We start from the raw sequence: 16,022 nt of genomic DNA, 5'->3' as shown, positions 1-16,022 counted from the left end.
GACAGATTTCCCTTTGTAACAGGTAGACATATTGCTTACCATAACTCATCCACAACTCTCACCAACACAAAGAAGGTGTTCTTGCTCACGCGCTGCTTGAAAGTGTCTTGGAAGTGACAGAACCTCTCATATGTTGGCATTGGGTTAAAGAACACATTCAGTGAAGTCATTTGCAGAGAGTCATTCACAGGACATACAGCAGGAGGCAGCAGACCGACTCAAAACCCCCGAAGCGAAAAACTTCCACTTCGGCCCCCATTTTAAAAGAACAGACCCCCCCCCTCCCATCATATACTAGTCTCAATGCACCAGATCCAAGAAGGGCTGGAAAGGAACCGTGACCCATTGGAACCCCTTAGCGAATAATGCGCAGTTAACCCTTAAAGGATATCTGTACTGAAGCTTCTGTATAAGCTCTTCTGGGGAGATAAAGGTCCGGTAGGTAGTCAGGAAGGCTTCACAATACAGAACCAGATCTGCAGGAGACACAACCACGTCATGAAACACGACAGAATACAAAATATAAACAGCCGCTATCATCGAAGTCTCTCCTACGGGTCATAAAACCCCAAAAGAGACTTGTTCAACAAGCATTGTATCAAAAGGAAGACATTTAAATCTTCATTCATTTAAATGAACGTAATTCTTTGGTTAAAGGAACACCCTGCGATCACAGCAGCTTCTACATCATATGAAGGCAAGCCACCCTCCTTTAAAGGGTTAAACGCTAGGCTGTCGGTATTTCCATAACAAGCGATGACATCAGCGGTAACAGCCTGGGGGGATTTCAATGTTATTTCACTGGATAACGTATTACATCAATACATCAGCAGAATGACACGAGAGGCGCGCCCAAAACTCGGAGCAAATATTTCAGCGCCTGCGAGGGATATTCTATTACTGAGCGCATGAAGAAAGGGACTTCCGCTGTTTCGTTTTAGCCAAGTCCTAGTTTACAGCTGAAATTTAGTGAAACGTAACGGCTTAGATATTTTTTAGCAGCAGAAGTAAAGTGCTTGGCATTTTATAACAAAAACATGATTTTTTTTTGTAAAATATACTGAACGTCTGTCATCCTGTATAAAGCTTTCATTCATCCGCACAAGCAAGCACAGTCGTTGCTTTGCGGCAAACAAAATATCTGGGTCTTAATCCCCCTTCCCCAAGTGGGGTAATCAAACGATTAAATGGGAAAAGATGTGAAAGTCTCTACCAAAATAAAATAAAACAAATTTAGCCCTGTGAGGTTTGGTAAATAATGCGACAGCCGGCTGGACTAGAGATGTTGGATTCCTAACCCACCTTTACGATCCGTCTCTGTGGCGTGGACCAGTAAGATATCGCCGGAGCCTCCTCTCACGTCCGGTCCGTCATCTCCCTGTGTAAACAAAGGACAGGCCCGGTGAAGGTTAGCCCACGACCCGGGATGAACCCCCCAGCTTCCCGTTAAAGGTGCCTCACCTCCTGCTTCAGGGTCAGCTTGGCCATGATCTCGTTGTGATCGACGAGGGACAGTTCGTCGGTCTCTTCGCCCTCCTCTGCCTTCTCCTGCTTGTCGTCCTGTCCATCCGGGGACTTTGGTGGCCTGAGAGGAGACAGAAGAATGAAACCAAAAAAATGTACGAGAATCCGACAATACACAACTTCCAAACTGGTAACATCTGACGAGGAGGTTTGGAAAACAGACCCATTGATCCGGCCAGCGGAGCATCACTTCTCATACACAGGAGAAGGGTTCTGATGGGGTTTGCTGGATCTTCCCCCCTTGACTTATTGGGGGGTCTTTACACATTTTGCTTCAAACCAGCATGACCCCGGTATGTTTCAGCACAGATCACCTACCTCTCCATAGCTTCGTGGCCGTCTTTGCCAGGGATACAGGGCTGCGACGAGGGGCCGCACTGGTGGCCGTCATTCCCCAAAGGCGTTTCCTGAGGGAACGTTCAAACCAGAAATGTAATTTCACTGCATTTCACTAAAACTCGTTTCCATGGATAACGGGACCTGCCTGAGACCCGATGGAGACCCTTTAGGAGTAATCTACCTAAAAATAAGTCGGTGTATAAATGACTAAATAATTAGAGTCTAATCAAAGAATGCCAAGAAGAAAGTCAAATGGAATGAAAGTGAACTTGGCAGAAACCAGGTGATATCTTCTGTTCTACCGATTATTTATAAGCAGCAGGTCTCCATCAGCCTAAACGCTAAACTTTGTTACGCAACATTAATCGGCAGCCACTGTTCACAAATACTGACATAAGACGGCACATTGTATGACACGGAATACGCAGAGCGACACATGTCAGGGGGGGGGCGACACTTGTAAGTCACAGCGGGAAGCGGAAAAAAGCAATGACGAGCCATGTCTGGAGCCGAGATGATAGAAAAGCAAGGGACGGTTCATCGGTCTCTTCTGGATTGTGTTAGAAAAGTGGAGGGGGGGGGAATTAAAAATAGACAACCTGCTGAGAAATCAGATAATTCTGGTTAAAGCCGGAAATTAACATCGCGGTTGGGCTGGGAAGTCAAAGCGAAACAGGAAGGGAGTTAATAACACAGATCTTTACGCGTCCGTGTGAGCGATGTTTGGGTCGGCTGAAACCAGCAAATCCATCCTTACTTCTTATTCTACGCAGCAAGGTACCAAAAAAAAATGGTTTCTCCAACCGGACCCCTGTCTTCCGGAACCGCCGTGTAACACAGACACGTTAAACCTTTATCTCCATATATAACGGGAGAGGGGGAGACCCCCCACATACACGTGAGATCTTAACCGCAATACCTTGCTATCCTATTGGTTAGTATGGAGGGAGCAGAGTGTTTAGCGGACATGCGGCCCCCGCGGACCAGCGCAGCAGGGAGGTCGGGGGGGCTTGCGTCTAGTATTTCCGATCATGCAGCTAGTAAGGTCCGACTTTTAAAATCCCGCTGCATGCCCCCGGCTGCGCCCCTACTTACACACGGAGGGAGCACTCCATTGCTTTGCCCGGAGGAGTAACTGTTGACGTATTCACCGTATTCACCGGTCTCCTCACCGGCATTTTCATTCTACGTTGGGAAGAAGCAGGAGATTTATAGCGGCCATGTCTGTACAACGCACCACGGCCGACATTTCCTTTATTAACCCATGTTTTTATCTTTTTTAAATCGAAGCCAAGCTTCTGTCGGAAGCAGAGAGTGTGTGTTGGTCTAGGACACGTAACGCATGTTATTAAAAAAAGACAGAACGCCCCAAAAAGAACACATTTTACGTAAAAATACATGTCTAGATTAATTATTACACTTCTGGACCCAGCGGAGGAGCGAATCCAGAACAGACAGGCAGCTTTTCTGCAAAAAAACTGCAGAACCGACCACAGCTTCCTCGCACATTTTTTTTGTATTTTGTATCTATTGTCAATACAAAAAAAGAGTATTTTCAGCTAAAGGAAGCCTGTAACATGCAAATGATTTCAAATAAAAAAATGCAAATATGGAATGGGGAAACCATCACAATAAACCTGAATATCACCTAAAAAGCGATGGGTGTTTTTATTTAAATAAAAGGCATTTTTTTTGGCACCTTGCTGCGAGATTCCGACGTCTAGGCCAAAGGTTACGGCATGAAAGCAAACAAGCAACACGCGGGGTAAGACACGTTCACAAGGGCCGAGCAATGGACACAGAAGCAAAAGCGGGGTGGCGGGAATGACGGACGGACAGAAGCTGGACTCGCCATTCACAAATGACACATTAAACGCCTATGGGCGAGATCCCTCCTGTTCTCACCGCTGAAGACTGGAGAGAGCCGGAGAGAGGGGGCTCGAAGGGAAGGCAGGCAGAAGGGGTCCCGCAGGAGCTGCCGCTCTGAGAGGGGGGTGGGGGAGGGCAGAAAGGGGCTGGGGGTGCAGAATCCGCTAGCACTGGGGAGTAGGGAGAGGGGTAGAAGACGGCAGGGCCGAGCACGGGAAGGGCAGGAGCCTGGCAGGGAGGGACGAAATCTTGGGAGTAGGAACGGAAAACTGACTTGTACTGGGGGTGAGGGGTGGAGGGCAAGAAAAAAGGGAGAGGGAGAGAGAAACAGGAAGAGGTAAAAAAAAAAAAAAAAAAAAAGCAAGATTAGTGTAAAAGCAGTTTAGTCGCCGTCACAGAAGGAACGTTATCAACACAAGGGCGGCTAGCATGGCCCGAAAGGCATCGAGCAGGCGTTAAGCTCGGGAGCCGTGTGCCGTTTGGTCACGGACACGCTTCACTTTGAGAAATGAGTGCGTGTTAACCCTTAAAACACCCGAGGGGGCCAACGGAAAGGCTTCTCATTTTCAATTGTCCAGAAGGAGGTTCCGCCACATCTTCTGTAAACCCACCCAGCGTCCTCCCTGCTATTTCCTTCCTTCCCGGGATTCTTGCGTGCCGGAGTCTGGAATGCCAGCTATGCGAGTCGCACCGCGGGGACTCCGGAATGCAGGAGCACCGCTCCCCGCTTCATCTGCTCTCCATATGCTCCGGAGCCTCTGCGTGACCACAACGGGCTCTTCTTACCTCTCAACTGTGAAAGCCGATCCCGCAAACCCCGTTACCCCTCCCGGGCTATTTTTACGGCTTTCTGCTGGAGCGAGAAGCAGGCAGAACAGGTGACAGTCTGGGTAGAGCGGTATATTATATCATATATATATATATATATATATATTATATAGATATATCTATATATCTATCAGCTGTGTTCGGGGGGGATCTAGACCGCTCTCCAACTGAACTCAGTAAGGAAAAATTTGCATTCTTAAACGTTTCCTTCTTGAGAAGCTGGTACTGATTAACCCCCGAGTCTGACGGATATATTGGCAACGCTGTCTGTGTTCTGGGTTTTGCTGCGTTCAGCTGACAAGGGTCCCCAAGTCATTTATATGAAAATAAAATAGTGCAAATACCCCAAAAATCCTAACTGTGAAAGTGTTATTAGGGAATCATCACGCCCTGGGTACGGCGGGGGCGCCCGGTCATCCAGCCACATGAACCCAAAGGGGTCCGTCGCCTAATCGGTGGATTATAAACCGCTATGGAAATAAATCCACGGATCGGTTATAAACCTGAAACGTTCTTATTTGGACTTTTCGACTAATATAAAGTCCTTTCTACCCGTGATTGATATATTGTAAAATAAAATACCTTTTCCTGTATTTCCTGCAGCTGTTGTGCAAATAAACCCCCAACGCCATGGAGAAATGGACCATGTGGGCTACGGAGCCAGATGTGGGTTACTATGCGGTTACTACGAGAAACGTCCCGCAGATGTGCAGCTCGCTAGCTTTTATTATGCAGTTGCGGGGTGTAAATAGATCGTAAGCCTGCAAGAACAGAGCTCCCTTCTTCTCTACCAATCGTGACAGGTGTTTTATTGGCAATTTGAAATTCTCACCATCGCTGGCGCCATAGAAACAAAGGTAATGTAATTAAGGTGTTAGACTTGATCACTGAGATGATGGAGTCGGGGGAAACCTGCAGCCCCCCACATAATCTATTCCCGGACCTCCGCACCAGATACAGACGGGACTCACCGAAGGCACGGGAAAGGAGCCGTGCCGGCTCAGAAAGCAGTTAGAGACGGACAGACTGATGCCCTGAGGGAGGCCGGTGTCCTCGGGTGCGAAGACCCCTTTGGTTGGCTGCGCACAGTACGAGACAGAGGAGAAGGAAGAGGCAGCAAAGGAGGCCTGCTGGGAGAACTGGAGACAGAGAGAGGAGCGGGGGGAGAAAGTAAAGAAGAGCACAGAAAGGATCCCGTACACACGTATGAACCGCTCGGTCCACAAGCTCAACGGGGGAAAAAACGGCAAGAAACGATACATTTTCCTACTTCCCGCTGATCTGCGACATGGACACCATTACGTAGCATAAGACACATATCGTCCGTTTCATCATGCCGACATCCCTATGGATGAGTGTTACTTTCTAAAACAGATTCAATGAAACGCCATAGTCACCCCTCCGTGGCACGCTAACACTAAAACCAACGGCACCCTGACCAGCAAGGCAAGCGGCGAAACGGTCAACTTAATGATAAAAAGATAATAAAGACTGTTCCTTAAAAAAAAACATTTATTTGTTGTATACAGCTCAGTAGCTGCAAGAAGGGGTTATCGAGGCATTTCCGGGATTATTATAAACTGTGGCTGAAGGCCATCATTTTCAACGAGCAAGATGTCGCGGCTGTTACACATTGCGAAAGGTTTGAGGAACTTTCTATTTTTATAAGGTTGCACAATAATGTCTGATATTCAAAGGCAGATGGAGATTTTTTTTTTAGAACTCCAACTTCTGCCAACGAGGATTTGCTTTTTTTTAAAATAAAATTCTGTGCCGCTAAAGCTGAGGTGACAACACCGATTACAGAATACGGAGGACAGAAAAATAAAACAGCTCCCGTGGTGACATCACAACGTGACATCAAACACATACGGAACAGAATAACGCGCCTCAATGCAACGCTACACTATGGGGCGACAAAGAGGAAAGGAGACAATCGTCTTAGAGTCTTTTCTTGTAATCTAGGACTTTACTCTATCGAACGCGGGACTCTCTGAAGCAGCTGATACTAAATGTGGAGGGGCATTCAATAGCGAGGAGCTTAAAGGCACACATTAAGGCCACGAGGATTGTTACAAGCCTTTGGATGGGTTAGGCTATTGAGCAACTGGCACAGGATTAAGAAAACCCTGTAGGACCTTTCCGAAGAGAGTCTACCAAACAGCTGTCCCTATTGGGTTTGGAGTTTGTCTGGCCTTTACAAAATGTATTGTCCATGCTGTATCCGCAGCAGAGATCTGCTCAAGCTTGAGCTGCTCTGGTTCTACCTGCCATAATGCGGAAGCAGCCATGGATTCGTTTCCTGCTTACTTAAACCCAAGGAAACCATCATCTCGCTGACAGGTTCCAGAGGGCCGATGAGAGCCGTTAAAAGTCTACACCGTGAGAAGAACAGGAAGGGAGCAGAGGTAGGGGGGACAGAGTCGCGCTTACCATCTGTCTCTGTTTAGGGGGTAAAGCAGGCGGCGGGGCTCTTTCATGGCCCGTGTCGGAGCTGTTGAATGAGTCGTTGAAGCCATAAACCTCTCTCAGGTGTTTGTTCTTCTGCTGGTAGATGTGTTCGTTCTGCGGGGTCTGGTAGAAAACCGACGGCTGGGGCTCAGAGTAGTCTTCCACGAAACGCATGTAGGTCATCACTAGAAGACAGATCGCAGAACCGAGTATTATAGGACGTTTGAGGGAACAATGACCGGGATAACACTGTATCAGGACACGGCTTGGACATTCTCAAACCTCGATATGATCCTGGTAGACATTTACACGTTCGCAGACCGAGCGTAGCGTTTGGAATAATACGTTTTACGGGTTTTGATCATGCCAGGGGGAGCAGTGAAGCTTCCGGTGGCTTTTCCTGATCTTACACAGACTGGCCGGCGATGCACTTAAAGAGTCATGACCCAGCAATCCCTGTCTGCAAGAAGATGATTTTACAAATGGCAAGCTAACCACAGCGGGAAAACGGGTTAGCGGAGAGGAATCCGAGCAACAGCTGGGAGTTCACGCCACAACCCACTCGATAAATCTCCCACCCGGCTGCATCAGGCTACAGGGATGAGAAATCGAGCCACAAGACTCTTTCTATGACTGAGAAAGAAAAAAGAATCTGGTAATGTCTCTGTACTATTTTATTTTATGTATCCCCTTGACAAAGTCACTTTGGTAGAGCAGATAAATCTTAATGTGCTCCTACTTAGCACGGTCTTGTATGCAGACAGGCAAGCAAGACCTCCTCCTGTCCATGATGCATTATCATCAGTGGAAGGAGGAGAAGACCTCTCCGCTGGAGAAGTGAGAAGACTTGAACCGTGCAAAGAACAGCTTTGCACCATGTTGGTTAGGCCTAAAAATATGATTACAGCTTGTTCACATTGCAATGGCTGATAGCAAAGGACTTTTTCTCTGAACTCTAAATTATACTGAGCTCGGGGGTATAATTTCCTTCAACGTATCTTTGGTTTTGCATCGCTGTTCCATGCAAAGATAAAGAACATGCCGGTGTAACTGTGGGAACAGTACTAATTACAGCAATTATATTGGGGGGGGGGTCGGACACGACTCTTACTATGCTTGTTCTTCTTTTCGGGAAGAGGCGGAGGACTCTCTGGAATCCCATCAGACTCGGCAGGAGCAAAGCCAGCCAGGAATTCCACCTGGGAGATATTCCCTGGCTGGAAGGGTGGGACAGCAGCAAAAGGAGTACCACTGGGGGCATGCGGAGGCAAATCGTCCTCCGAGATATTGTCGTACTGAGAGGGATGCCGCTCGAAGGAGACGCGGTTGCCAATGGTTCCATCTGCGACCTGGGAGACGGCGCTTCTTCTCTTCTTCTCGGGTAGCGCGGGAGGCAATTCCATAGCCGAGGAGTTGCTGAGCTCAGGGTGCGGAGGCAGCTGGAAGCTCTGTGCTTGAAATGGGGACCCAGACTCCCCCAAAGATTCGGGGAGAGGACTTAGGACACCAGTCACCTGACCTAAAACTTGGTCTGCACTTGAAAGATCTTGCTGCAGGAATTCATAGTCGGGGTCATAATTATCTGTGGAGAAGAAAAACAAAATGAGAGAGGGGGGAAAACACGTGAGCACCAAAACATTAATATAAAATAAATCTCTTTACATAAATTGTTTTTATTTACGACAGCGTTTCTCCCAATTTAAGTAACGCTCAAAGGGCTTGTTAGCGGAAATGGCTGGAAAGGTGACATTTTTATGAATGCTACCAGAAGTCCTTAATTCTTGATTAGCCCAGCAGCAGGACTGCTTTAGATAAGGTTGGGCAATAAAGCAATTACAGTCTCATGGCAGATATGGGTTTGAGTCAGACACACCGACTGCTTACTTTAAAGGTATTATCAGCGGCTTATTAACACCTTATTGGTTTTTTCACACCATCTGCTCATATAAAGGTGTACGCGATACACAGAGTGTGTAGAAACGTCCTACCCAGAGTCTCGCAGCTCGTGTTTCGGGAGCACTGCCCGCTGTCTCTGTCCAAGGAGGAGAGCTGCTCGTCCGATTTACTCAGCTTCCCTATACTGCTGCAGGGCGACAGCCGCGGAGACTCCCCGCCGTACGACTGGCTTCCGCCTGATAACCTGCGCCGCGCGTAGCAGTCAACCTCAAAATCCTTGACAAAAGAGGATCAAAGAAAGCGTTATTTTTTTTTTCTTTTCATTGCTTCCACTTCCAGGTAATGAGACGGCTTTTTTTTTTCCCTCTACAAACCTGGTTACCGATCCCGATGGGTAAGCTAGATCCGCTCGTGGCTCGGCTCATGGGCGCAACCACGGCCACACGAGTGGGAGAAGGCGCAGACTGTCTCTTCTTTGGAGGTAAGGCGGGGGGCGGGCTGCGGAGCGAGAGATACAAAGTAATAAAATAAACAAAAAAGGTTAACCTACAAATTTACACGTGTGCATTTGTACAGATATGGCACTTTTAAAGCCCAAACCCTACTCAGATAACGGATCCCCCCGGTTCCTGTGGATTGCAGACAATGCGTCAGTCCCTGACAAACGGACGAAAAGCAATTAAGAGCCACTCTTTCCAATAAGGCATGAGGGGAAATGTATAAAAGTAGTTTATTTTTTTAATTTATGAAAGTAGGAGACGAAATCTATAAAGCTGGTGGGATGCAAGACCACGTGAGATCAAGAGGACTAATGGAACAGTGGGAAGACGAGGCAGCTTTTGAGAGGAACAGAGGCAATTAGCCTTCGTGAACTGTGAGAAAGTATCGATTAAACGGAACGTGGAACAAATTGGAGCTTCTACTACAGAGGGTAGAGGATTGGTGAACGGACATGATTCAAACAGCCAGAAAAAAAATAAACTCTACCTGTGTTCCATCACTCTGATCCCAGGCAGCGGGGGCTTCGGAGGCGCCGCGTCATCTGCGTCCACGCAGTCTATCTGTACCTCCTGACAGGTCTCTGGGGACTTGTTGAGGATTTCCAGCTCGCGATCGGACAACGGCAGCTCTTGCATGCTGGGGCAGGAGTGGAAAGAAGAGGGAAGCGGATACCGGTGGTGGGCATAGGCGGCACAATAACAAAACAGAGGGTCCTCAAGTAACGAGGACAACGACGTCAGAAGCACCGGTTAACGATGACACGTTCATACAAAGCTTAAAAGGAGCCACACACGGCGTTGGCCCTTACATGCCAAATAAAATACAAGTCAGTCAGCAAAACTCACCTGTCTGTGCTGCATGCAGTCAAGGTGGGCTTCGCTGGTGTAGTAGCCGATGGGCGTTCTTGCTTCTCTATCATGAGGCGTACAAGCTCCTGCAGAAACAAATATATATATATATATATATATATATATATATATATATATATATATATATATATATATAATATAAATGTGGTTATGTGATTTAAGCTGCCCGGGAAAGTGGTTTGGTTTAGGTAAGAGAGATGGAGCCACATTCCAGCATTTAACCGGGACACGTGTCGCAATCCTGCACTCGATGACCTAGGTGAGGGCCATGACTGTAGACCCGACCGCCAGTTAGTGGAGATGCAAGCATTCCTATCGTTGGATATTTGCTATGTTACTTGCGATCAGGCTGTGTTCACAATCTATTTCTAAAGAAATTCAAACATATCCTGGTAAAGCAGGTTTAATACACTTTTTTTCTTGAACTCGTATTCAACGTTATATTTTTACCGCAGGCGTACGTTACGGAGGACCAGCTCAACATCTGTAGCCTGGATAAAAACAAAAAATCTAAACTAAACCCCAAAACTATATTCCAAATAACACAAAAGGCCAACGACCTAGTAACGGGCAGAGTCCACAACTGATTTTCAAGCAGCCTCTTAAAAGTAGATCGGGTCTGAGGTTTTTTTTTTTTTTTCCCATATACCGAGAAAAAAAAAAAAAGGCAATAAGAGGTGAACTGTAATGTAAAGAGCTGGCGTGACAAGGACCGCCGAGCTAATGTAAGTCTCCCTGCCCCAGGCGGGGTATAATAATGAGGGTAACAGGGGCCCTGCGGATACATAGAGAATAAGCGATGATACCAGATCACTGCTGCGGAGCGGAGAGGGAGGAAAAAATACATTTAAAAAATAAATAAAAAAGGGGGGCCTGGAAGGCACCCAATTATCTGACTTCACCGCCTGGATGACCTCCCGGACGGACGCAAACTCCAGCTGCTTCCCCCCAGAGAGATGCGCAGCCGCCAGGCGCACGGCCGGATTTAACCCCTCAACTCCTGCACAACGCAGAAGCCAAGATATTCTCAGAATCCTGTGCATTTCATTATTATAGAGTGCAAGACAACTACACATATTAAATGTGTCTGTCTGTGCTTTTTTCCCCCCTTGTTAAAGCCAATTAAGTATCTCCATACCAAACGGCCAAAAGTTCTTCAGACATTAAGCGTCATTTATCACTGAAGATTACCGATTCTACTGCGCTGCCCTAAAAACCCAAAGACCAGACCACTAAGAAACATCATCGTAGACCTTCTCGATCCCAGCGAGACTACAAAGCACCGTAAAAACGTGCCAAATAAAAGACGCGCGAGAAAGTGGCGAGGCTCAATCCTAACCTTAACGCCATCCAGAACGGCCTTTATGACGTCTTTCACGGTCGTCACCACTTCCTTGTCCTCGCAGTTCACACCTTCCAGCATTACTTGGTCAGACCAGCGTATTAGATTGGCAAGAGACTGGTAGACGCGGCTGTAGCAGGACGAGATGGCGGTGCTGCAAGGATCAGAAAAGAAGAAAGCAGATGAGAAGCCTTTCCTGGATCCGAGTTCCTGGTCCCAGAGACAACGTATCCATCCACAACGACACAAGTTCTTAAAAGTTGGATCTGAAATTCTCAGCATTAAAATTAAAAGCCATCTGTGAGCATAAATACGTTCTCTTAAGAGTAAAACTGTTATATATATAAGATATACACACACAAAATAATATAAAAGGCTTTTTGTTTTTGATTTGTAAGATGCCAGAATCCTAAATCATCAAGCAAAGAGTCACTGATTTAAATGCTTTTCCGATATGGACTTTGGGGGGGGGGGGTTCATTGGTAGAACCGCAAGTCTGGTCACGTTGACAACGTTAAAAAAGAAAATTAAATGGAACCATCTGTGATTTGCTTGTATAAATGACTATTACACCTAAAACTATTTGACAGATTTTAGCCTGAAGCACGAGCACACGCAACCCCTTCATCTTGTTCCCCATGTATAACGTGAGCCACCTACGGCGCATGGCGTAACTGGTGAAGCACAAACCTTTGCTGAGAATGGGTATCTGCCTGCACTAGAGGCAGAATGGCTTCCAGGACCTTGCTAGCTGAACCGGGGAGCATGAGCAGGACCAGCTTGTCAACAGACATCTTGTCCACGATTGTCTTGAAGTAGCGCAGAGCGTTCACCACTTCTTTCTCCTGCTCCTCTAGCCTGCTTAAGGTCTAAACACGGAGAAGGAAGGAGAGACGAGATCTTCTCTATAGTGAAACGGATCTTGACAAACCCAGAAATTAAAACAAACAAACACGGTGCCCACACGACCAAAACCTAGATATTTGGGAACGGGGCCGTCCCTTCGAGGGTCAAACAGCACATAGGTATTTCCTAGGGGTTTGATTATTAAACAATATATATATATATATATATATATATATATATATATGATTGTGAAAGACGTGGCCGCCGGTCGGACCGGCCGCTGGGAGACGCAGGACTCGGCCGCAGGGTGGGGGATGCTGGATTCCTCACGGTGTTGGAATGGGGTCACGCTACAGCTGTAGGGAGGGACGTGATTGCCAGAGATCAAATTATGTCGTACGCGGCTAAATAAGTTCTGCCTGAGAAGATCCCACCAGATGGTTTTGGTGACACAAAAGTATAGAGTAGTATCTGAGAAGCAAAACCCATTCTTAAACATCATCTTGTAACGTTACAGATTGGCCTTTCTTCCGATACTTCTTGTTCTAAACCTGTTTTGGTTACTTGGCGTCTCTCCCGACGAAGGTCATATACGTTAAGACAGAAGCTTACTTTGTTGACGGGCTTCTCTTCCGGCTTGGCCGTCAGGTCCGCGGGCTTCCCCTTCTTCGAAGGCGTCCGCTTTATTTTGGGGGAATGGAACTTGTCCTTCAGCTTCATGGTGAACGAGGAAAGATGGGATCTTTGGCTGTCTACAAAACAATAAGACAGAAAGAAATAGTATGATGTCTCAGGCTCTGGGACGACGTCTCTTTCATAACAAGAGATTCATGCACAATCACCCCCATGTCTGCTTGTCGAACTTATTCACTAAACCATTCCAATTAATACAGACACAATAATAAAAAAACGCAATACACAAAATGGACACAAACTGGATGAGATTTATGAATATCTTGACGAACCAAATCCCACCTTTATTTATTATATAAATAACAATAAATAGTGTGCTAAATACTCAAGCCCCGGGTCCCTAACAAGTCTTTTCTGTATCCAATAAAAATAAATAAATACATATATGTATTGTATCCATAACCACGGACTGTTTCAGTTCGGCTTTTAAGGAAAATAGGGAACATGTTTATAAAATGATTCATAAAAAAAGGAGAAAAATTTTTTGTTCTTGCTAAACGTGGCGACTTTGCGCATTAACGGGGCGACTTGCGTCTCTGGTACTGAAGAGGTTAAAAGCGTACGCTGCGGCGCACCTGGTCCTGTAGCTCCAACAGAAGACGTTCTGTGTGCGAGTTTCCCGGCAGACGAGAATTATATAAAAGTGACATTATGTAGCCGTTCAGGAGAAGCGTGCGCCGCCTGCGGCTATGGATCAGGCTGTTTCAGTCCGCGAAAGGACGCGAGAGCCGTTACGGTTATGAAAGAGACCTCCGCAGAGAGCCGTGGCCTCGGTTTCCAATCTCTCCACGCGTCACATTCATACGTGGAGAAGGTAAAAGGACGCGGTCACGTGTTATAACGTTCTCAACCTGCCTCTCCTATACCTGATTGCCGAGCGGAAGAGGGATTTAAATAGGACGTCAAGAAGTGGGAAGACAAAGAGGTTTTTATAGGATGTCTCGGGAATTATTCAGCATGAAGAGTAAGTACAAGTATGCATGAGCGCCGCCGATTAAAGCAACGTCGCATGCACATGGAGGTAAGATTGTTGTCCGAATAGTTACCCCAGATATACAATGTATCACGTTACACGGATCTAGCAGCAGAGACGCGCAGCTTAGTCAGCTGGACACCATCTGATCCTCTGCGGCCGAACAACTGTCTCTACCCATCAACATCATCAGCAAAAAAAGGCATATCTTCGGAGGGAACACGCCGGTGACGTCTGTAAATAAGAGGCGCACACCTCGTCCAGTATCGGAGAGACGGGGGCAGCTGTTAATAAGCTATTTGTATCACTCCCCCCCCAATGATATCATGCATCTGAATTCTAATTCGAGAAGCTCCTTTGGTAAGTAAACAACCCGGTAAACAAAATCAAATACAACAGTACAGATAAAGTTAGCTTATGGATCTTCTTGATCGTGTCTGTGTAGTTTTGGAGAGATTTGGTTAAAATGCAAAACGATGGCCACTTACGGCAAAGCTTTTATTATTTAATCAACTTCCTGTCCCAAAGTTCTATTTCCTCCTTCCCCATCCGCCAATATAAAGGCTGCCTGAACCACCCAGCGACTTAACACGAGAGAGATGACTCAAGGCAAAGGAATAATGATGATGACCCTGAAGACAGGAAGGTATGGCGGTTATAGGAGCAGAAGAGACTCCGAAGAGACCGCTGCATCTCCTGCCACCCGTCGGGTGTTTATCCCGCAGAGACTCCGCCAGACAGCTTGTGATAACCTGCAATCAGCGATCGATTATCTTGTATGTCTCCGCGCCGCGCTGCAAAGCTGGTCTTATCTGATGATCAGATGTTATCTGGAGGAAAAGCAGTAGGTGCTCACAGCAAGCTCCCTTCATACATCATGAGAACTTTATTTTGGGGGTTATGGCAAATGACCCTTCAAGTAAAGAGCTAATGAAGGGGGGGGGGATATGTAAGAAGTCACTTAGACCGTTCAATGTCACCCCCTTTACGACTGCAGAGTGCTGCGAGAGTGCCGTCTGTCAGTATGTGTATCGTGTGCACGAATGCCGCGTCTCTCAATTTCACAGCAAACATGGAATTTATGCAATTTAATCCGGCACAGACCGGGTGAGAGCGCTCCCAAGCCACGAGCGGGATCCCAACTGCAAACAGAGGTGAATTAAACGTCAGCTCTGCGTACGATCCGTTGACTTTTGTAGTTCAAAGGCAAACGGTGGTCTTCAGAGAAGGAGATCCACGTGGCCGGGAAAGCGAAATAAGAGACCTATCCGCAGAACTCATGCACCGGCGAATCAACCAGTAATTATTTATCTGGGTCCTGGGAGGATCTGCGTACGCGCGAGTACCTATACGTGTGCGAGCAGTCCGATTCCTGATCGCCAACACGGGGACAGCGGGAGAAAAGAGCCTACATGATGATCATCATCGTATAATAATGTATAAAATATTAAATAAAAAAAATCTAGCCTCGGAAGATAAGTTAACCATAATATTTTAATACAGCAACATGTGCTTAGCCTTCAGGCATGAAATGGTGACGGGGAGGAGAGCACCAGATGTTCCCTCTAAAGTCCCCGTCACCACCGCAAGCGCTAATCCTCCCTGCTTACCAATACATTGAGGAAGACGTCAGGCTTCCAGGGCTCCGTCTCCATTGGTTTGCATCGCTGGAATTACCTCAGCGTGTTCGGGGCGCTATTTGCCTGTTGCTATGGAAACATCTGGGCTGATGTAATGCTCCAGCTGCATTATTTCCTAGGCAGGAGGGAATCTGGGCTGCGGGACAGGAATGCGCAGAGAAGGCCAGGGCTCTCGCTTTTAGTTCGCATTCCAGGAGCTCGTTTCGTCCTCCTGTTCTTCAGCCCTGACTTTCCACAACACGTTCTAGAAC

At 46.9% G+C, this 16,022-nt stretch overlaps 1 protein-coding gene across 4 annotated transcripts in view; it reads right to left on the bottom strand.

The window, feature by feature from the left end:
• RAPGEF1 (Rap guanine nucleotide exchange factor 1) overlaps positions 1-16,022 on the bottom strand; it is a 31,066-nt gene that overhangs the window by 3,762 nt on the left and 11,282 nt on the right. Inside the window, exons 2-18 of one of the 4 annotated variants that reach the window (XM_053472387.1) lie at positions 13,078-13,217; positions 12,310-12,488; positions 11,617-11,773; positions 10,254-10,342; positions 9,895-10,044; positions 9,282-9,405; positions 9,000-9,183; positions 8,123-8,593; positions 6,994-7,196; positions 5,532-5,699; positions 3,769-4,011; positions 2,959-3,048; positions 1,843-1,931; positions 1,462-1,585; positions 1,303-1,378; positions 392-476; positions 40-132 (exon numbers count right to left, since the gene is read on the bottom strand). In XM_053472387.1, the coding sequence (XP_053328362.1) occupies positions 40-132; positions 392-476; positions 1,303-1,378; positions 1,462-1,585; positions 1,843-1,931; positions 2,959-3,048; positions 3,769-4,011; positions 5,532-5,699; positions 6,994-7,196; positions 8,123-8,593; positions 9,000-9,183; positions 9,282-9,405; positions 9,895-10,044; positions 10,254-10,342; positions 11,617-11,773; positions 12,310-12,488; positions 13,078-13,217 (2,665 nt within the window). The remainder of the gene's footprint in view (positions 1-39; positions 133-391; positions 477-1,302; positions 1,379-1,461; positions 1,586-1,842; positions 1,932-2,958; positions 3,049-3,768; positions 4,012-5,531; positions 5,700-6,993; positions 7,197-8,122; positions 8,594-8,999; positions 9,184-9,281; positions 9,406-9,894; positions 10,045-10,253; positions 10,343-11,616; positions 11,774-12,309; positions 12,489-13,077; positions 13,218-16,022) is intronic. The other 3 variants (XM_053472388.1, XM_053472389.1, XM_053472390.1) reach the window with 3 other exon arrangements.

This window comes from Spea bombifrons, chromosome 8, assembly GCF_027358695.1.
Source record: "Spea bombifrons isolate aSpeBom1 chromosome 8, aSpeBom1.2.pri, whole genome shotgun sequence".
NCBI lineage: Eukaryota > Metazoa > Chordata > Amphibia > Anura > Pelobatidae > Spea > Spea bombifrons.
This window is presented reverse-complemented; position numbering and strand designations above follow the sequence as displayed.